General features: G+C 38.2%; 1 protein-coding gene across 1 annotated transcript in view; it reads right to left on the bottom strand.

The window, feature by feature from the left end:
• Positions 1 to 22,968, bottom strand: part of SPTLC2 (serine palmitoyltransferase long chain base subunit 2) — a 55,912-nt gene that overhangs the window by 26,698 nt on the left and 6,246 nt on the right. Inside the window, exons 2-9 of the mRNA XM_072338299.1 lie at positions 18,013 to 18,207; positions 11,070 to 11,224; positions 9,941 to 10,089; positions 9,503 to 9,627; positions 8,847 to 8,940; positions 6,237 to 6,342; positions 5,199 to 5,418; positions 3,118 to 3,244 (exon numbers count right to left, since the gene is read on the bottom strand). Coding sequence (XP_072194400.1) covers positions 3,118 to 3,244; positions 5,199 to 5,418; positions 6,237 to 6,342; positions 8,847 to 8,940; positions 9,503 to 9,627; positions 9,941 to 10,089; positions 11,070 to 11,224; positions 18,013 to 18,207 — 1,171 coding nt within the window. The remainder of the gene's footprint in view (positions 1 to 3,117; positions 3,245 to 5,198; positions 5,419 to 6,236; positions 6,343 to 8,846; positions 8,941 to 9,502; positions 9,628 to 9,940; positions 10,090 to 11,069; positions 11,225 to 18,012; positions 18,208 to 22,968) is intronic.

The following is a 22,968-nucleotide window of genomic DNA, read 5'->3' as shown; positions in this document are numbered from 1 at the left end:
CTAGTGAGCTTGTAACAGCAAAAAATCAAGCTTTCAACTCAAATACATCAAGTCCGAAAAACTCACTGAAGCAGGTTAAAGTACTTAATAGCATAAAAGCTAACAATATCTATCGTACTGGGATAAGCACCAGGTGACTCATCTTCCCCCAGTCTATTTAAATAACCCAAGCACCACATGAATGGCAACAACTTAGTGGCCCTACAAGTTTCCAGAGCCCCATTCCAGGAATCACTTTGTCAGTTACTGTATTCTGACTGCGAATCCCCAAAAAGCTGCTTATGTTTTTTTTTTTTTTCCCTAGTTACTATCATTGTTATGAAAATGTCTCATTCTATAAAACCAGCTATAGCTTATTCATCTTTGTGACTTGAACAGAGAGAAAGAGAAGCACCCCTTGAGCCACTAACAAGTTTCTGCAATGCCTGCCTGTTCCTGGCTCAGTCACAATGACTTGGAACTGGAACATCAGCACCAAAAATTCACTCATGGAAAGAGGTCTTCTCCATCCCTTCTCCTCACTCTACTTTACTATATATCAGAGTCAAATGTAATGATTGTGACATGTACATTAACACTGGAGAGTTCCCCAAAGACGTTCAACATGCCTAAGATGTTCACCACTCTTAAGGACTGTTCTGCTGAAGAAGTTATCAGAATGATCCCAAGTTAATCATGTTTTATTTTCAGATTTATTTGGTCTTCAAGTGTAAGAGAAGTAATGCAAAGCATAATAGGACAGATGTACTACAATAACCAGGTAGCGTAGAGGAGTTTCAGAAGTAGTACCAGAAGAATCTGTAAAAAGGGCTCTGCCATCATTTAGTCTGCTGAACTGCTTTTTACAGTCTGGCTGAAAGGAAAAGTAATATACTTGCATTTATGTATAAATGTGTTTCTGTAACTGTTTTCAGAGACTGAGAACTGACAGTCACTTACAGGCATCAACAGTACCTGGAATTAACTGATCAGTCTGAACTGAATGAATCCAAGACACAATACACCGCTGTCCCAGTTCAGGCAGCATATCTGCAGACTGTCAGTTCTAAGATCGCTGTGAACAGCCATTCAACTTTTCATAGCATCTGTATTTTGTCCATGCTGCCTATTACAAATACTTTGCTTAATCTCTGGCAGCTTGCTAGAAAGATCTAAAACTAGATGTTTTCTTTTATAGTTATGTAAGGTTTTAGTAACTATAACACCTTGCACTGAAAGTTCAGAGTGTCTAGATGTTTCATTAGATTCAGAAATAGTCCTAAACACAGAAGAGAATTTTAACTTATTCTTGCAAAGTAATACACAAAAATCTTTTGTCCATAAAAACAAATTACTTCCTATGTCATATTCCTCAGCTACTGACCATCTTAATCTGAAACCACAGTTTCCACAAAGGTTTGATGTCACAGAGAATGGTTACTTTTACAAGTAGCATGTGGTGAACAGAAGCAGGCAGATAAAGAAGCCATAAAGACATCACATTTCATCCAAAGAAAATACCTATGAAGTACTACTATCTTTAAAGCCTCAAAGAAAATAAAGAGCTTGACTAGAAAACAGCACTGCACACAAAAAGAAGAAAAGAAAAAAAGAAAAAAAACAACTCCACTCAGGGACTGTCCTATAAGGAACTTATGCTAGTTGAAGTCTGAGCTAGGTAATTACAGAGACACCAACACTTTCATGAGAGCTGTAGCTGAGAAATCCTTTCTGACTAGACAGGACTGTGGCTACTCAGTTGCTATACCTAGCCCTTCTAAGAAAGCACTAAAACTCACTCAGAACTCTGAAGCAGAAGCTTCCTTGAAATGATACAACTTTTAAACACCATAAGCACTCTTTTTTTTGGCAGTCGAAAGAGGGGCTAGGAATACCGGTAGTCCTATGAACCAAACTAGGATATAGATCAATGTGCATATTAATCAACACAAAAATATATATATATTGAGTTTAAAGTTATTTTTTAACTGACTGGTTCCTGACTTGGTTCTATTTTCTGCATGGATGGGTCTTGCTGGCATAATGGCAGGAGAAAGGCATAGTGTGGACATTGCTTCCCTTCTCACAGCTTGAATCAGTACTATACTGCAGCCTCAGAAAGGGGCAAAAATGCCATAGTTTGTAACTGATTTCTGTTTCACATTTCTTTTTTCCACTTCATTAAGCCAAACAGATACTGGAAGAAAACCAAATCAATCAACACTTGAGCAGATCATTAACTAAGAAGAGCTCAGTCATTTTTAAGACAGCAAGATGAAGCACTGTTTAGGTAGCTTGACACTAGGTTAATATCTATTCTGAGGGCATTAACAGGGAAAACTTGGATTATAAAGTTATTTAACGGGCATACTTATTCACTGTAGGAGTTACCAGCTAAGTTAATTGACCAGGTTATCAAAGTCCAAAAACAAATACAGCTCATCAGTGTATACCGCCACCTTGTGGCCAGATGCCTGAAACTTCTGTAACTGAGAATTCAAATGCTTGAATGTATTAGAGCATCTGAATTGAAAGCCACAGAGAGATTCTCAGTGAGCTACACTGACATCCTGTGTGAGCTGCTCACAACATTTTAAGAGCCAATGAAGATGGGAAAGTATTGTACATTGCTGTGCAATTTCCATTTCAAGGCAGCCTGCACTTGTGATGTGTAAGTTACTTATTTCATTCCTGAAAAAAAACTTCTACTTATCAGGCAAATAAGTTGCATAAATTTGGCTGCAGGACTTCACATGGATTAAGAATTCCCTTTCTTATCATGGAAAAAAAAAAAAAAAAGTTGAATCAAGAGAGCTGAACAAGCCTTCCTTGGTGTATTAAATCCATTGATCTTGAATTCTGCTTCTAGCTCCTCGAGTAAAAAAGATCTTTAAAATGTCCTCATTTACTTCAACCAAGCTGAAAACATCAAGCTATACTAAAGAAAAAAAAAAATCAAAACTATGGTCCCCTTCAGAAACCAAGTAAGACTGTAAAATATAAAACAAAATACTCTAAAAGTATTAGGAAAATAACAATGGACAGAAGAACAGGAGGAAAGAGGAAGGCTACAACAGTTGGTTCTCTAAATGAGTTTTGTTTGGCCTTTTCCACATGTTTAATGTTGCAAAGACTCACCAAAAGTTGTACCATCTTCACCCATAATGCACTTCATGGAGGTGATGATTTGCTCCACAACAGGAGGTGATATTGATGTTGCATACACAGCACTGTGAGAGTGAGTCCTGAGGTAATCAATCAGCTCCTACCAAAACACAAGAGGCCATCAGACATTGCTTTATCAGCACTCCAGAGAAATGCTTTAATGACACAGTAAGCTAGGCCATTACAACAACCCTCTTCTAGAACATCCTGGAAAAGAACAGGTAGCTCAAGGACTTATTTTACAGTATAAGTAATGAACAGTTGAAGCGTCAACAGCAGAGACATGACCACCTAGGATAGTTAAACACTGGAATAGGCTCCCCAGGGAAGAGGTCGAGTCACCATCCCTGGATGTGTTTAAGAGCCATTTGTATGCGGTGCTCAGAGATATGATTTAGCAGAGGATTATTAGAGTTAGGGTACTCTGGTTAGGATGAGGTTGGACCTGATGATCTTTGAGGTCTTTTCCAACCTGAGCAATTCTATGATTCTAATTATGTCCCAGGGCAAGAACATCCATTGACAAAATACAAGCAACTATGACAGATTTGCTTAACAACAGCATTAGATTGTAACAAGGTGTTTGCATTACTCAAATTGTATGCAAACCCTTGTTTTGAGAGTATTTATTATAACCATAGGGGCTTAAAACAAGTGAAATAGTGGGAAGCAGGATCTATAGGGGCATCATGCTCAATATAATTGCTTCTCCATAAAAAATAAAAATCACCAAACAGGGCACAGGTCACAAAACACTAATTTCTCCCATTTACCAGCACAACATAAATTACATCTTTTGCTTTATTTAAGATTGCAAGAATCCAGGCTACCACTCCTGCACAAATCCTAGATTTGTTAGAGTGTAAAGACAGGTCGTATAGGAACAAAAGACCAGCAGACCATAGATTAAGGCTGCTTGTTGTTTAGCTCCAACAAAATCCTTCATAATAATGAGACTACTCCAGGAAAATATCACAAAAACCAGTACAAATGCCAAGACAGATTCCATCATAAAAATGTTAAGATTGCCCTGTCCGCAGCACAAGAGGGGAACATATTATAAAACTGAATGATTCTACACCTTTGTACGATTGTCTGCCTGGAGTCAGAGTTAAATTAAAGTTGTATAAGGATTTTGAAATAACCCAGGCAGGGGTATTTAAGGCCTGTTACTTCTGAAGCAGTCCCTCAGAGTACCTAAAATACAACCACGAAGGACTTCTGGCTGCTTTACCTTACAACAAGGGAGTTCATTCCAATACCTTGGAAAAAGAATAAGATGGTGCTTTGTTCTGGTTAAGATGTCATACTCATTACAACTGCAGTAAAATCTCAGAAAGGAACTTCTACAAGTCCCATCCCCATTCAGATGGAGTGAAGTATGTCACTATTTGCATCTAAACAGCTATTGTCCTGACAGGCAAATTAGTAGAGTTTTACTCTGAAGTAATGGATTACTATGTCTCCTCTGTAATAAACATACAAGAATATAAGAAGGGACACATGTAACTGTCTATGCTATCCTTGCCAAAAGGCAGTTAGACAAAGAGTTCGACAAATGCCAGTATGTTAAAGTAGTACCCTCTAATAGAAAAGAATCAGTACCCATACATACAAAGAAGTCTTTTTCAAAAGCAAACTGCTCAAGTCCAGAAAAAATCATCTCCATTAGGCTTAGCTAAGAAATGGATTTTTTTTTTTCAAAAGAGCTGATAAACTTGAGCTTTTGACATTCTTGCTGCCTCATTAAAAGCAACACTGAGAAATCCCTGCTTCCTGGCTCCTAACAGTTCCTAAGATGGTACTGCATGCACCCTTGCCAGACTTTCTGCAGACTAAGCTCATCACTGACCACATGGAAACTATGGAATTGAAAGGTATTTTATTATATTAGGCTCATTGGCATTGAATAGATTTTCACTGTACTTGACAGCACATAAAATCATGAAACAAATGGACATTAAGGGCAATTCAAGAAACAGATCAATATTGAAATGCTTAATAAAGTACTACAACACCAGCAGGAAACAACCATAAGACTTTCAGCTTTTTACCTTCTTGCCCCCAATGTATCCTCCAGCAGCTCCAAAGCTTTTGGTAAATGTTCCCATCATAACATCCACATCTTCAGGATTGAGTCCAAAATACTCCACTACACCCCGACCAGTAGGACCCAGTGCCCCTATACTATGAGCCTCATCAAGGTACAGATAGGATTTATACTTCTTCTTAAGAGCAATCACTTCAGGCAAACGGACTATGGATCCCTCCATACTGTTGAGAAACAGAAATTAATTGTGAGTTGACTTAATGGTTGCGGTTCTCTTTGCAGAGTGAGAAATCACTGCAATTTCTATTCTTTACTCTTAGTAATTGTGATCACATAGAACTTCCTACATGAATTTCTATTTTGCAGAATTGAAAAATATATTCTCTTTGTACGTAGTGCTCAGGTAACTATATTCTGCCTGTTTAACCTCTTTGGGATGCTGACATACCGAAAAAGTAGTAGCAGTAGCAATAAGAGGCAAAGGAACATCATCACTGATGATTTAATACATGAATTATCCCTTTTCTACTTCCCCTCTAACGTAAGTATTTTGATCTGACATTCGACTTGCTTATTGCTTTTAGGGCTAAGAACAGACTTGAACTTTTTTGTGCTGAAAGTCACATTAATGACTTTAATGCCAATCAGCTAAACCTACTACATACTCCTACACACTTACAAAAAATCTTCACATTGCATAATTCCATTCACACTAGCATCATCCACTGAGCTCAGAAAGAATGGAATAGACAAGCAATTTAAGACCTCATTAAGACCTCAGCTCTGATATGAATATCAATTTAGTTTAACTTCTAAAACCTGATCTAGATGTGGTGAACATAGTGATAATACCAGGTGCAGCTACCATTCTAGCAACAGAAAGTTTAGGATGTGAGGCATACATACTTGGATTTAATCTTAGATAAGAGATCCGTGAAATAACTGAAGTGATAATATTCATTCTGATTTGACAAAGGAACCTGAACACTAAGCAGCTATATCTTATGCAGAGAGTCTTAGGAATATAAAGAATAGTTTGTACCTGTATATTCCTTCCACCAAGATAAGAATTTTTTTCCAGGGCCTCCGTGTACGAGGTTGCCCATGTACAATAGCATCTTTGAGCAGCTTCTCCAGGCTTTGCATATCTGCACCAGAAATTACCGTTAAATGGTACCGAAACAGCTACTGGCTTGAGCTCTAACATGACAAAAGATAGCAACACTCCAAAAACACACAAATTGCTTAGGTACAGAAGAGAGATCATACATAGGTCTGTAAGCATAGGCTTCATCTAATTGCAGGCCCATAGAGGAGATCAAAGGGACAGGGTGATTACACGAACTCCAATGAAGAATTTGACCATCCTAAATTAAAAGTACAAGTGGTAGCACAAGTTGCAAAGACAGAGTAAGAAGGCAGGGGAAGAATGAATGTGGGCTGGAGAAAGACATCTCATTGCTAGGAGAAGAGAAAGGAATGTAAGGGGAAACAGTGCTTTTAGGTATAGAAATAAGTCAATAAGGAACAAGCTCAAAGATAATCAGCCAAAGTAGAAGATTGACCAAAGTGCAGAACAAGGATTTTCTGTTTAAAAGACAAAGAAACAAAAGGTGTGAAATGGGAAGCTACAAAAACAAACAGGGAGGAAAGAGGGAAAGTCAGTGTAGGAAAGATGACAATGCTAAGCATACCAGAAGCTAGATAGATGATGATGTTAGTAGATGTGTAATCTGAAACCTTACTAGGTTTGGCTAAAAAACACTTGACATAATCCAAGTAGACCTAACAGCATAAACAAATGCATACATGTGAAATCAGTCCTGAAGAAAAAAAAAAAAAAATAATAGTGAGGAAGGAACAGAGATGGCAGTAATCCAATCACAACAACTAAAATGTTGAGCAAGAAACAAGCAAATACAAGGACACAAAAAGAGCATAAATTATGAAAAGACGACTGATAAACTAAAGCAGCAAGTGGAGCTTATGAACTAGAACTAGACTAGAAAGTAGAGAGTAAAATAGGTCAACTTAACTGTTAGAAAATGTTAGTGATCAGAAGAAGGCATATCAAATAACCAGTGGAGTAATCGGTCTCCAATATCTCTCCCATGGAAGAAAAGATGAATCTAGCGCAGTTATGGAAAATACTAGAATAAAAGTCGGCTGCTCTAATCTTTAACAGAAGAGAAGGACTTCAAAATAGGTCTAACCTTAATGAAAAGGATAAACTGCACAATGAGGTAGGGAAAAAATGAAAATAATTTCTAAAAATAATGAGTGAAACCATTAGTGTCTTGGAAAAAATGAGAATAATTAAAGCAGCAGAGACCATAACAAGATAGTACTGAGAACACATGCAGTTTATAATCTGCTATTCCACTCTCTTCCATGGATCCTCAACATGCAGAAAGTTTCTAGAGTAACCCATAGTCTCACCACTGCTAGGTTGTACCCTATAATTCCACATCTGTTCTTCCTTATAATGACAGAACTTTAAAGTCCTTCTCACATAATACCCAGGACTATATTTCCATGAGCGCTCCCTAAAATTCTGGAACATGGGACAATATTCAGAAGTACGCTTATACAAATACAGAAGATGAATGCAAAGTTTTTGTGATCTTGCCCAGCAACCAAACTGTGCTACAATCAAGACTGATGAAAAAAAACAACAACAAAAAGAAATGTTACCAGTACACTCTGTACTTCTTCAAGGAAAAGTACTCAAACAATAGAGATAAGATATCAAAAAAGACTAAAGAAACAAGAAACGGAGTAAAGGATCTATCACCAATTAGGACAAGGAAAGAAAATGAACTAGAGTCACCCAAGCTTTGCTGTCACCACCAGAGATTTCAAAGGAAGAGTCAACATGATCTCAAGAGAATGATAATATAAAAAGTGCACTACAAGTTACGAGTAACTGAAGAATGAAGGTAATGACCTCACGAATTAGGGAGATGGTACATCTTTCACTGAGACTTAGAGGTAGGAAGTCTTCTTTTAGTTTGAAAAATACAATGCCTCCTTTGGAGGAGGAGGCTGAAAGTAGTAAAATGACAGTTCTAAGTATCTGTTTCCAAATGCGCACAGAAACTAACAGTTAACCAGTGCTTCATGTTCTGAAACCCCCATTGTACTACACTACATAAACACATAGTTGTCAAGTTTAGTCATGACATCTGTATTGTTAAGGTTTTGTTAATGTAGGACCATGCTGGCACCTGGTCCTAAAGTTAAAAAACTATCCTATTCTCTCAAATCATAACCTAGACCACTACAAGGCCACATTAATATGCTACAGGGACTACTAGATGAGTTTAACAGTGCTGAGCTACCCAAGTAACAAGAAGCTACATTAGAACACTACTGCCTGTAAGCCTGCCAGAGAGCAATGTGTTGTTCTTCATTTGCAGAGAAGCAAGTCAGCCCAGCTAAATAATCTAAGCACTACTATTTGAGACGGAATACATCAAATAACTTCCAGTTCACACTGACTAAATACTAGCAGCAGACTTCTGACCTTTCAAGGTAACCAGCAACTGATTTCTTACATGAAAGGGGATTTCCAACTATTAGAAAATTTAGAAGAGTTTCCATCTGATCTGAAGACCCAGCAGAAAGGCAAGGTCCACCATTTGATACTTACTGTTGTGCTTAAAGATTCGAATAGCTGCTCCTGATAGTCTCGCCCCAAGCACTAGAGACGCATGGTTCAGTTCATCACTCAAAATTAGACAGCCCTAATTTAGAAGGGGAAAGAAAAAGATATTGAAAAAGTTTCATCGGCAAGCACACAACACCTTTCAACTCAACTAAACAAACCCTAATAACTAAAGAAAAAAAAAAAACAACAACATAAATGCAACTGGTTCAGGCAAGACTAGCTAAAAAATGATTTGCAGCCTTAGTGTGGTAAATAGATACACAACTGTCATTAGCTTAAATAATTGCTTGTTTCACCATCCACTGAAGTATTGCAGAATGACAGTTAATTCTTACTATCTCAAGAGAATCAAAATACCTTTAAGGCAATCAACCTTAATTTAGTATACTAACAAGTAGCCTGAGGAAGCAAGCCACAACATGCTAAGCAGTTCTTTCAAGATCTGGAGTGCTACTGGTCTCTAGGATGCTGCTGCCCAAAGGTTTTTGCAAAGCTAGTTATTCTTCCTGTGACCTACAATTTCCACAGAGAATAACTGCAGGTGCTGTCACTAAAGAAAAAAAATTAGACAAGTAGACCTGGTGGGTCCAGTTAGAAAACACTGTTAGATGTGCTCTTACCAGTAACTTGAACCATACCTTGCCTACTAAAGCTGGAATGTTCATAGAGTTGGTTGCAAATCCCATGCCATATGCCATTGCAGATTCCACACCTAGAAATCTGGCAACTAGCTTTTCCAGCTCCTCATGTTTGTCCAAGTTTCCTGCACATAAAATAGAAGAAACTCAGAGTGAAAACTTTTCACTATTGCTGTATTCTGCAACAAACATCTCCATCAACCAGTACAGTCTTTACTCAAAATCCCAAAGAGAAACACTGTAAACATTAGCAAATCAACAGCTGGGCTGTATAAACTAAATCCAGAAGGTCAATTTATCTTCACTAAAATAATGGTTTCTTTATTGCTTATAGCCTAAAGTTCCAGATTTGGAACAAGTCATGTTTAAAAGATTTGAGATCAAATTAAATATTTTGAAACAAACACTGAAGGAACATCCTATCTTCTTCCAACTTACCCATCTCTTGCCTACTGCTGCACACCCCAGCTCCATATTGGGACAAAACTTTAGCTGCTGCCTGCTGGCAAGTTCCATTATTCTGTGCAAATCCAAGGTAGTTATAGGAGCCCATATTAATAACACCTTTTATTACTCTCCCCGTGTACCTGTGTTTAAAAAACATTAGAAATTAGGACACACAAAATTGTAGAACTAAGCCAGAAGACTCTTTGAGTTTCATAGAGTATGTACTGAAACATTATTAAAAAGTCCATAGAATCAGCAATCAATTTTTTTCAGCACTGATTCTCATTATCAAACTCAAGCAATGAAAAACATGTTCTTCCTCTTCCATAGTCACAAACTAAAAATGGAAGTCCCCATAACAGTCTATACAAAGAGGCAGTTATGCTATTATATCAAATATTACTTCAGGATTTTCAAACACTTCATATCTGACACTGTCCCTCCTCCATCTCAGAAACATACTATTTGCTTTCCAATTAGAAAATAAGATATCTAGATCAGTTAACTTGGCAGTCCCTCAAGCAGGATATCCTCTGACCATGGAAAGGAAACACATCTGGCACTGTTGTGTTAATGCTACGTGACAAGGAGATTAAAGAAGTTTAGTGGAAAAAGAAGTTTTAATTATTCTGTTCTTGAAAGTCAAGGAGATACACGACAAATATCACCAAATAGCATGCTGCAAACCTCTTAATGTCAAGCTTTGTGTTAAGTCTTTTCCAATTTAAAAATAGAAACAAAACCGGAAGACAACAAAACACACCTATCCTTAAATTTCTGGTTTTGTTTCACCAAGTGTCTAGACTGATTCTAAACCAGCACAAAAAAATCACAAGTAATTTAAGCCAAAGGACCTGCTCCAGGTTCTGTGCATCACACACAAAAGCATAAGTTTTACTATTGGAATAGACCTATGAAGTCTTAATGCAGAATCATCAGTAACTGTTAACACCAAAGATTATATAATTATCTTGGTGGCCAGGTGTGGTTCAAAACATACAGTGTGAATCTCAAAATAAACATAATTCACTGCTCCTTTAACTGCAAAGCCTTCAATGTGCTTTTAGAGACCCTACACTTAGAAGTAGCTGTTGGAAGCCTTTTCTTCGATGTGACTCACGTGAACGTCCAGTTATAGTCATGGGAAACTCTCTCCATCATGTCCACTTTGGCCCCTGGCACACTGCAAATTGGACGGTTCCAGGTGTCTCGAATGCGCATGTAGAGGTTTCTGGTATAGAAGTTTTCAAAGTCCTGATACAATGGCACAAAATCCTGAAACACACCAAAAATGAAAGGAAATAATACAATACAGCAAACTGGTAATAAGGGGAATAAGGTGTTTTCTGAATCAATGAGTGTAATTTGTAAAATAAAATAAATCAAGAAAAATGCAGGAAAAAGTTGAGAACTCTTCATTCTTAAATCCTGAAAAAAATCCCAACTGCAGTTTGTTAAACACAGCATTATTACTTCTCAAAACACATACCAGTGCAGAATTACCTGAAAGCGAGAAAACACTAAGAAAGCTGAGGTACTCTGTTCTATTTTCTGTTTGTAAGAAATGCACATAATAAAGCAGTTACTATTATTACAGAGCTACTGTTGGAACTTATCACATCTTTTTATTCAGAAGCCAAACAATTAAACTCCATTACGGCACCTCTGTTCTCCACAGCTTATCATGACTTAAATCCCACAGGATTTCTGTGCACGAGTTTCCCAAATTCTAGCTTCCCTTCCAACATTCTTCAGGAAAACTGAGCGACACACAAGAACGTCAAACTAAGTGTGAGAGCAAGCTGAGCACTCAAGAACATGTTTTTCAGGCCTATTTAAAATACTTGAAAGTCATGAGATTCCATTACTACTCTTAAATTTAAAGGAAGTTTGACATTCAGTGGTGATAAGAATACATAATTCATTTGCTACTGTCACAAAAAACAAGCCTTTGTAAAACTCAACAAAAGGAAAATGCAGATTTATGACAAGGGTAAGAGCCAGTATCACATTTCTTCCTGTTTTTCACAACATAAATGAAAATACAGAGAGAGACATTTTATTTAAGGTGGAAGGATAAGACAGAATATGTCTGACCAAATACTAGTGCCTGATATTTCTAACACAGAAGCAAAACTGGGAGCATTTACACCAGTTTCTTTAATACCAATTCACACAAATAAGAACTGAGAAGCTTCTACTTGCAATGCTAAACTGAAAGAAGGGTATTGTTTTCCTTTGTCTTCCTCATTTTGTTGTTTCACAACTTTCAGCTTAGAGTAAACAAATCTAGATTCACCTTTTTACATCCTCCTACCTGAAGATGCACAGGAAAGTCAGCTTCTAGGTAGATGTTTCTGCACCTTCCTTCCCTTCTGATTTGTCTACACATAATGACATGCCACAGAGGCACAAAGATACTCTTTTTCATCATTTCAATTATGGAAAAACAAAATTTAGCCTGTGATCTCTCCTTCACAGAATAAACAAAAAGAAACTTTTTACACAGTCCATATGTGATAGGACAAGGGGGAATGGTTTTAAACTGGAAGAGGAAAGATTTAGATTAGATGTTAGGGAGAAAATTCTTTCCTCAGAAGATGATGAAGCACTGGAGCAGGCTGCCCAGAGAAGCTGTGGATTCCTCATCCCTGGAGGAATACAAGGCCAGGTTGGATGGGGCTTTGGTCTAGTGGGAGAAGACCCTCCCCATGGCAGGAGTGTCAGAACTAGATGATCTTCCAACCCAAGTCATCCTATGCCCTTCTTCGCAAAGGAAGGCAATGGGAATGAGATTTCAAAGAGTTACAATGCACTGATGGTAATTATTTCTTCCACTCAAGTATAGTTTGGCACTCATTTTTGCCAAGTCTTCTCTGAAGGCCTTCTGCCAAATTGGATTAATAAGGTAGAAAGTAAACAAATAATGCTGTAATCCTCCAGAAAATCATTAGTTTTCTGAAGAAGTAACACAACTCTAACCTTCATCACCTTCAGCATCTCATTGTCCTAAATGGATGGTAGGTTTCAGGCTTGAAGATCTAACAAACTTGCCCCTTTTGCAATGGAAAAAAAAACAAACAAAAAAAACCACCACATACAAAAGCTTACTTCATATATGAAAAGTTACATAGCTACTTTACTCTAATGAAGTGGTGATGAGCACAACAGTACTTGGAGCAATACACTAAGATCCCAACTCATGGCTTAGATCCCAAATAGTTAATTGGTAAGTGTCTGAAAGCCTCTACTACACCATCTTCCATAGGGGTGAATGAAGCAAGGAGGTAAAAAAAAAAAAAAAATAAATCAAAATTTAAGAAATTTGAACTTAAGTTTAGTTATAATCTGAGATATTTTTAACCACTTCCGGCTTTTCTTAACCACGTTGCATAAGAATTTGGCTTTCCAGTAGTTATGGAAGCATGTTAACTATGTGACCCAGGAAGTCAACTGCAACAAGGTCCTCAGCTAGGAGTGGAGGCTATGAATTAGTCATTGCTCTAACTCAAGCAGATACGCCTGGGCTGATACAGTCCAATCTTACCTCATGTTTCTAATCAGATAAATCATTTTTGTTTTGAAACACAAGGTGACAAAGCAGGAAGACTAACAAGCTCAACTGGTGAAAGAAAGATATGCACCCATGACAAGCTGACACCACCAAGATATAACACGAGTACGATCTTACAGGACAGCAGCACAGCTTTAAAATTCTGAAGAGACTTTATTGTGAAGTTCTTTAAACCTTACAGATTATCATAAGATTAAAAAAAAAAAAAAGCGTGCTTCAAAAGTTAATAGAAATTCAAGGAACAAATTATGAGTAAAAGAACTCATATCCAATACAGAACACTAGCCTTACTTTTTAAGGGTGCTGTGGAAGCATTAAAAGCCTAGAAACATTACTAGTAAAACAATTCTAGGTACAGAAACTTAAGGACTAGAGATCTTCCAGAAGCCTGAAAAGTATAGCAATTTCAATAAGGAACGGAAGCAAGGGAAGAATAAAACTGCCCCTTGGGGTGCAGCGCCTTAGCACAGGCAACTTGTAAATCCACGATTTCATCATACTGTAAATTAGTAATACAAGTGAAGGTCATAATGAGAGCTTTGTAACCATTAGCTTGGAGCATGGTAACATGCAAACACAGCAATTATGTTGCTTTTAGAGCCAAGTTTTTTATAGCACTGCACCTAAGCTAACAGATGGTGCCACGAGCACCATCAAGGCTTACCTGCAATTCACCTAAAGCATTCCCTAATAACACACACACAAAAAAAATAGGTTGGTTCCATCCCACTGCTGTGTGAGTCATGAAAAAGTGCAGCAGCAACTGTGGGCTACTTTTACATTCTCAGCAGGTCTACAGTGAGTTACGCAGATGCTAAGACAACCCTGAGTCTTCAGTTTACTGCCCCAAACAGACTTGTTCACATGAATCCAACTGTAGGAATGTTTGAAGGCTTTAGATACCAGAAATATTTCTGACACAGGGAAGCTATAAGGCATAGGGAAGTATAATAAAGAAGTTAGCACCCGTATTCAGTTGCTTCGATGTACAAAGTAGACAATGCAATTAGTAGGGAAATCAGATCAGGATAAGCGTAAAAGCAGTTTTACCTTGAAATACCACAAGCATTACTACTGAGAAAGTAACAACCAAGCATTAGATTAAACTGAGCACACATTGATTGCAGGGTGACAGTTTTTAGCCTTTCCACTCACCCATACCTAAAACAGATCAATGTTCCTGACAGGACATGCTACATACATCAGTTTCAAGGAAAAGCTCAGATGGATGGATATATTTTAACTGATGCCAAAATACAAAGACTATTCCCTCCTGGTAATCTGTACCAGTAAAGCCTTTACATTTTTGCATAGTACTGGTGAATGAATACTAGTTTTTCCTAAAATCATTCATGGCTTTGTGATGCTCTCTAATAAGTTACAAGATATTTACCTAATTGGGACTGTCAGAGACAGTCCCAATATAAACACATTGGAAATCCTACTCTTCCAGTTATCTTCATCCACTTTCATTTTCTAGTTCTGGTGCACACAGTATTATGTAACAGTTTCAGGAAAAGCTCACACTGCTTAAATAAAGTGCTCTCCAAAACAACAAAAATAGGAAGGCTTCCCTCACTTGCCCCCTCCCCCCCACCCCCCTTTTTTTCTTTCCTAAGACCACATTCCAGACTGAAGTTTGCTCAGCAGTGTTAACTACAATCATTTTCAGAAACACCACAAAAAATATCCATACGCTTCAATTCCACAACTTCAGGACACATACATTCAGCCCTATATGTGAACATTTCCTTACACTATGTAATTTAGTTCTGCTCACACAGAACATCTTCATACTGGACATCTACGCAGTAACTTCCAATGCCTTTGCTTTGAGCTCTTCACCTACAAAGTGCTTTATAAACTTGTAAAAAACTAAAGCTAATTGTTTTGCTCGATTGTTAAGAAAATTATAATAAATTTAAGATTCATGTAATAAAAATAGTCCTTTGCATAAGGAGGTCACACAAATCTGCTAGAAACTACTCCAGGGCTTCTCTGATTTAATATATTCATTTTAAAAAACAAGAGTTTTAAGCTTTTCCTGCATGGTGATTTCTGTACTTCTTTACTAAAGGACAGTGGGGCTGTCAGCCAGTTGCTTGACAGATTCAAGTATGTGAAAAAAAGAAAATGTCTCTTAATAAGTCATTGAGAACCCCCCGTACCAAAGCAAAACCTGGCTCCTGCACTGGATGCACTGCAACGTGCTACCATCAATTCATTTGCAGACAAAAAAAGCTCAAAGCACCAAAATGTGAGGTCAAATACTGTATATTCTAGACCTGACACGATCACTTTTTTATTTGCCCAGCATCAGAAATAGCTGTTCCAACCTAAGCACTAAAAACACGGTTGAGGGAAGTGTGCTACACTGGCATTTCTTTCACACCAAAACCTTTGAAAACAGGATTTCCTATTTTTCATTCATACATAGTATTCACTGGCCTATTCATGACATGATACACAGCAAATAGAGCCTTCAGATAAAGGTGCTTCTCACTAGAACCTTCCATGGAAATCTCGCACACAAAACAAAAACAAGGCACGTGCAGCTTTTCCCTGAAAACCAAGGTCAACACACAGGAGTTTCAACTCATTTGTCTGGGAAGTTTACCTGTAAAGCAGAAGCCCTCCAGGGGAAGATGCAATGCTAGAATTTATTTATTAAAAAAATAATTTAAAAAAGGTTACATTGATTTTTTGAACTGGGATAATCAGTTGCTCACAAACTCTCTACTTGTGTCATCTGTGCCCCTCTTCATTGGGAATCTAATATCAATAATTTACCCACAGAGCAGAACTGCTGCCTGAGGTCTTCTGTACATTCACTTGTTACAGTTATCACCACTCTCATAGGCTACAGTAAGCAGGCACCTGTTCCACGTGGTAAGGGAACAAGAATTTCACAGAAATATGGTAACCAATCTTTCAATTATCTCTTTCTAATCCTGAAGTATCATGAGTACAGATATTTAAACTTCTAATATTTGGCACTGGTATATTTTTGTAGCTGTTTGCTCTTTCCTGCATCAATTTCCAGGATAAAAGTAGAGGAATACAATGGTATCATGTTCTCAGGTGATATAACATGAAGTAGCTCAAATTAAGCAACACACTGAGTTACACATGGAGATTTAGCTTGCAAAATTCATTCAGACATTGGATATTGAAGACAATAGAAGTTTTACTTCTAGATTCCAGAATTCAGTTTTGGGAATAGTATAAATTTAGCTTCCTGCACTGTTAACAAAGATGAAATATCTATTCCTTATTAAATTCCTGAAATAATATTTCTGTTTTGGAATTATGTGACTTACCATGAATTGACTTAAACCTACCACATGCTACTTATACAAAGAAGCTACCACAAAATCATTTTAGGCATTGACACTGCATCTTAACTCATCTACCACAGCATGATACAACTTTGCCCTAATGCTGCCTCTAAAGTAAGTCTTATTTAATCTTCCCCCCTTACACTCTCCTATTCTTTGTTATTTGCTCACATTCTTGAGCTGCTTCCCCTCACCCTCATTTTCTGCTAGCAGATTCCAACTGCCCGTGTGGCTGCCCAGAGAACCAGAAACCAGCAAGTGGAAAACAAACTGCCTTGAGGTACTGTAAGCTGGATGTGTTCCCCAAGGTGACTGAGAAAAACAGAACCTCAGTCAGCAAGAGTAAACCAATCTACTTTGACTTTTGGAGAAAAGCTCACTGGTATTCACACTATGCTGCGACAGCTCACACAGAGTTAGCAGGAAATAGCTTACAAACTGCCAGTTTAAGTGGCAGCTCCTTAACAGTAACTTGAGTGGGGACTAAAGGCCTCTAAAAATCTTTTAAAACAATTTCAGATTATCTGTATTAGATAAAACTGCTGGAGATTGCAAGACTTTTTAACTGGTAACAAACTTTCACTAATAGGTTTTTAAAATTCTTTTTAAATGCTATCAGTGAGTCAGTGCCTCAAATTACTGCCTAGCTAACCCACTACTGTTTTGAATCTCATATTAAATCATCCATTACACTCTGGTTCTTACTGCAAGATTTTCTTTGCAGCTACTTAGGCTGGAGAGAATGTTTCCACATCAAAACACAGACAGCCACCAGAACAGCATCAGAAAGCATACCACTGCTGCAAAACTCCAGCCAGATCCTTCAAGAAGTATTTCTCCTGCTGCTTGTGCTGGCATATGAGGTGTTCTCCCTCAAACCCTTCTCTCTGCAGCTGAGGCATCGCTCAATACGTTGATATAATTGTTGATATATTTTCCAGTAAACTAGACCACATAACTATGCCATCAAAAAATAACCCAAATAAAGAAAACATTGTTTTGTTTAACCACACCACAGTACTAGCATAACACACAGAGCCTTTAGGATATAAGAACAGTAGAAAACTTTGAACAATATTGTTCTGCAAATACATTCTTAAACTATAACCTCAGCCACATAATTTCCCACATTGAAATTTCCCAGTATTTACCTTTTGTTCTTCTCTTTCTATTGCATTTTGACACTTCTCAATCTTCCACTGCCGCATGAAATCTCGCAGATACCCAAAGAGAGTGAGAACACCATAGCCTACATAGGTCAGCACAGCAACCAGCATTGGTGTTTCTTCAAAAGCTTCATTGAAAGGCCTCTTGTATAATCCTCCATTGTGCACGACGTTATTTATCTGAAGCAAAAATTTAAAGAGAGGCAGCTGTAAGATACTCATTCAAGGAACATCAAACAGGCATTTCTGAGCAATCCCTCTGATCCTGTAACTGATTCTGCCCTCCCTAGCCCGAGTCCAAGTTCCTCCAGCCATGTTCATTCATGACAAATACTGCTAGTCTCCATATACAAGGTGTGAAAACCCAACCAAACAGAAAACACACAGAAATCCAGAAACAAACAGTTCTATAAGATAAATAATATTCTCAGGATTATGAAATCCAAAAAAACAGACAATACTCAAATGAGATTCTGCTATGGAAGCCTACATTGCAATAAGAAAACAAGTATGCTCTGTGTTTCTCCATAGCCTTAAGCCTAATGATGCTGACATAACCACTGTACTCATCCATGTGGTGGACATGGCATCACAGACAAACAACTCCTTGTATACGTAGCCTCAACACTGCATATATGTCAGAACACAGAACAAAGCAAAGCTTTATGCATGAAATCTACACAGCACATCATCCTGTAACCTAAAAGCTATCTCCTGAAGAAAAGAATAATATGTGCACATCTCAAATATGGTTGATGTATTGTGTTGGTGACAATTACGGAAAATATTTGAAATAACAGGGCCAGTTCTCACCCAACATAACACTGCAGTTGTAAAAATGTCACAGTTTTAACTAGGCTACTTATTGGTATGCAATTCTGTAACTTTCTGAGCTCCAAACCTACTATGAAGGGTGTTGCCTGATGTGCAAGGGAGTGGCTGGAAGACAAGAAGGAAACCAAGATAAGCTTCAGTAAATTGCTAAATTAATAATAACAGCACAGTGAAAAAAGGGTTGGGCCAACGATGATGCTTGAATTTCTCTAGACTGTACTCAAATTTCAGTTTATAGTCAAATATAATAAGGACTTTATTATAAAATATTCTAACCAAAGAAACATCAACACTTTGGAAAAGGATGATTCTAAATACATCAAGGAAGGATAACAATAGCCAGCAGAACACCACAGGTCATTTCAGTATAGCGTCCATAAGATCACATGGGAAGGGAAGCCCTACTTCTGTGTAACTTCTGTGACAGTTAACAAATCAACTAAAACACGCGAGCTTTCCATACAATACTTTCTTTGGAAGCCAACATCTGTTTATTCCAGATGCTGTAGCAAGTCCGTATTTCAAGCCTGGTACTACTATCTTGAGTTTATTTTTTTAGAAGCAAGCATCTGCACCATAAGATACAATCAGGCTATAGCTATGCAGTCAATAACTGAGCGCGAACTTCAACACCACCTTTCTCCCACTACCAATTTCTACCTTCTTCCTTTGCCAACACACATCCAGCTGGTTGCAGAGCAACACAGAATTTCTCAATGTAGTGACTGCGGCTGAGAAGACTTGAGAAGTGGTACATGCATGGAAACAAAATAAATATATTGTAGAAATGTCTTTTAGCAGCTGCACTTACGCCAGATGTAAATAACAGAATTGCAGTGCTTTGAGGCAAGGTTTCATACTGAAGTAGTTTTAAAACATACTGCCTACAGTGATGGCTTAAGTTAGAAAATTTTGGACAAGTGTAGAAATCCTCCTGGGCTTACTACACTGCACCTGAGATGAAGGCAATTTCAAAGATTTATCAAGGCCAGAGTTTCACAGTATGCTTTTTTCAGGAACAGCGCCAACCAAAGCATCTCTGTTTGTCCCACTCACTCCCACTTTGAGCCATCTGCACCACCCTCTATCTTGCACAATGAAAGCCAACCTGACTTTTAGCACAGCATCTCTCCAACAACATGGAACTGATGCAGGCTGGAAATACAACGATTTGCAGAAAGTTATTTCTTAGACTCTAACAATCCTTACCCCGCTGCTCCACAAACTCATTTCAGAGATCTCAACAAACAAGAATGAACAGCTGCTGGGGAGGGGTAGGAGCAAATGACAACTATCAGGCTCCATAAGCCAACACTGCAAAAGAAAGAATTCACAAGTGCCTTCTCTCCCTTAACACTCTCAAAGCCTCACAACTTTATTATTGTAGCTCCAATTCAAGAAACCATAAAATTTTACTGCATCATGCAGCAAAGCCCCCAGGTTACTACAACTTCAAAACTTAATGAATTACACTTCAGTTTGGAGTCCTCAGGCTGACAGCCTGGGCTGTGAATTGCAGCTACTCTGAGATGTGTAACATCTACTACTTGTAGCTGTCTGTAAGTTGTTCATTTCTGGAGGAGCAGACAGATGGCAGAGACGACTCAAATGGCTTAGCATCTAATAAATGGAGACTACATCAAAGCTTCTAATGCCTTTCTCAGGTTACTGGATTGGATACTCATCTGGAAGAGATGAAAGGTTACAACCTAACAGTTGAGGTTAATCACCAATAGCTACTGATGAATGAATAAATAAATAAATCAGTTCTAATGAGAAACAGTGTGTAACACTTTTTCTCTCCTTAGAGATGCCCCTGCTTGTGAAAAATGCTAAAATTAAGGTTGCCTCTCATTGTCAAAAGTAACATTGCATTGAGAAAGACTCTTTCAGGAATTCAAGCATCCATTCAAGACAAATTAATTTCACCTCCTGCTATTCTTCTACCACTGTGCTCATACAGAGCAGGAGGACAGCCTGACAAAACAGTGTTTGACATGGGAGTGAGGATAAAGCAAAAGTGTGCCACTGAATTCCTCCATGTAGGAAAAGTGGCACCCATTGATATTCATCAAGGCTTGCCGAATGTTTACAGAGACCAAACAGTGGATGTGAGCACAGTGAGGCAGTGAGTGGTGTGTTTCAGCTGCGGCAACAGCAGGTCGCCCTCCACTGGTACAGATTTTGATGAGTGCAGGCTTTTGTTCATGGCTGGTGAAAATGCAACAAATAGCTGATGGTGGCAACTAGGTTAAAAAAGCCTGTAGCTTATATACTTGCTCTATCAAGTAGTGTTACTGTATTCTTTGTAACTGTTGTGATTTCCATGGAAATAAATAGGAGGCATTACTTTAGGAGTGACCTGCATACAGTCCCTACAATTATTGTGATACTGTCACTGGTACAGAGGATGGGATTATGGATGTACACATGCACAGTGTAAGCATGCCTTAGCTTACATTCTTACCCAAGTGTAGTGCAAAGTTGTGCTTTAAAGAACACTCTGTCCTATGGATAGCATCAGTTATTGCAGTGCCTTAAGCTCAGGGACCACCTGCATCAGACTCCAGCTCCACAGAGGAAAGGTTTTTCTTCTTGTCCCAATTTAGGCAAATTCTTCAATGACAAGTACAAAACAAATTCTCACATAACACATCAGTAACCCTTAGCATGATTACATGCCATCTGACATTAGGGACAGAACAGTGTCTTCTACACAGACATAGTTCTCATTTAAGGAACTCCACTAAGCATAAACTCACAAAGAGATATGAAGCTAATTGCATGCTTTACCAGCAGAGACCTCAGCTATCTGAGTTATCAAAATAAGGGAAAAACGCAATTGATAAAAGTCAATAACAGTAAACTTGCTTTTATTTGCACCCTCCACAACGGTCCTTTCCTAAATTTGGACAGGTCTTCAGAGAAGGACCTCCATATCCCTGTCATGGATTTACTAAAGGGAGAAAAGGAATCAAGCAAATAGCTACAGATTTCAGTATTAAGTTCCCACTGCCAGCAGCCAAAACAGATCACACATCAAGCTAACATTATTCTGAACCCATATATCTGTTCATGAAAAACTTATTTCTCGAGGTCAGTAGGAGAATAGGTTTTCAGTGCATCCGCTACACCTATGGCAGCAGCCAGTTTGTCTAAGAGTGCCTCTCTTCAAAGGCAGCATGGTAGAAAGAAGCCAAACTCAGACCGTAGGGTAAAACAGCATGTAACCTTCCAAAAGCATTAGAGAAGTTTTGCAAGAAGACAAAAGCCATGTGTAGGCACAGGAACATGCACAGACACTACTGCAGACAGCACAAACAGGACTTAATGAATCTTTTGAAGTTGTTTATTATATTTGCCATGGTAAATATCCTGCACAAGCAGCATACACTTCAGGCAGAGAAGATGCTACAGAAGCACAGCACACACAACATAGTTAACAGTGAATACCATAAGCAGTTATACTGCTATGCTAGGAAAACCACAACATGCTTTATTAAACTGCTCTGCTTCTTGCTGTAAGGAAAAACAAAAGCCAGATGAACCCAGCTGACTTTATGTAAACACCTTAAAAGTTGCTGGAAGACATCTTTGCAAAATTCCTATTAAAATGTAGCAGCTCCTCATGACACGTACCACACATACTGCAGGCGTTTCACCAGGAGACATGCAGCTTCTGGTTTTAGAGGCAGAGTAAAAAGCTACCTCCCAGAGTTGCTGGCCTTCTTTGCCTTCACATCTCAAGCTGCCGCTACAGTAAAAACACTAAGAATCACTACCAAAATTAGAAGGCACTGGTTTGGTTTGAGTCTCATTTTAATCTTTCACAAAGTAAAAAAAAACACCAAAAAACCCATCACAGGAGGTAAAGTTGTTTTGCACGGCAGACTTTATCGCTCCAGTGCATTCCCACTTAAATATTTGCTCTTGTTGGTACAGATTATCAAACATTCGAATCCGCAAACATTACTTCCCAACAAATGTGACACTCCTTCGATAACCAGGATGCCCTCATCCTTCCTTTTTCTAAATGAGTGAATGCTACAATTCAGGCTATTTTAGTTTGTGATTAGTACTGAGCTACATATATAACTGACCATTCAA

This window comes from Excalfactoria chinensis, chromosome 5, assembly GCF_039878825.1.
Source record: "Excalfactoria chinensis isolate bCotChi1 chromosome 5, bCotChi1.hap2, whole genome shotgun sequence".
In the NCBI taxonomy this organism is placed as follows: Eukaryota; Metazoa; Chordata; class Aves; order Galliformes; family Phasianidae; genus Excalfactoria; species Excalfactoria chinensis.
This window is presented reverse-complemented; position numbering and strand designations above follow the sequence as displayed.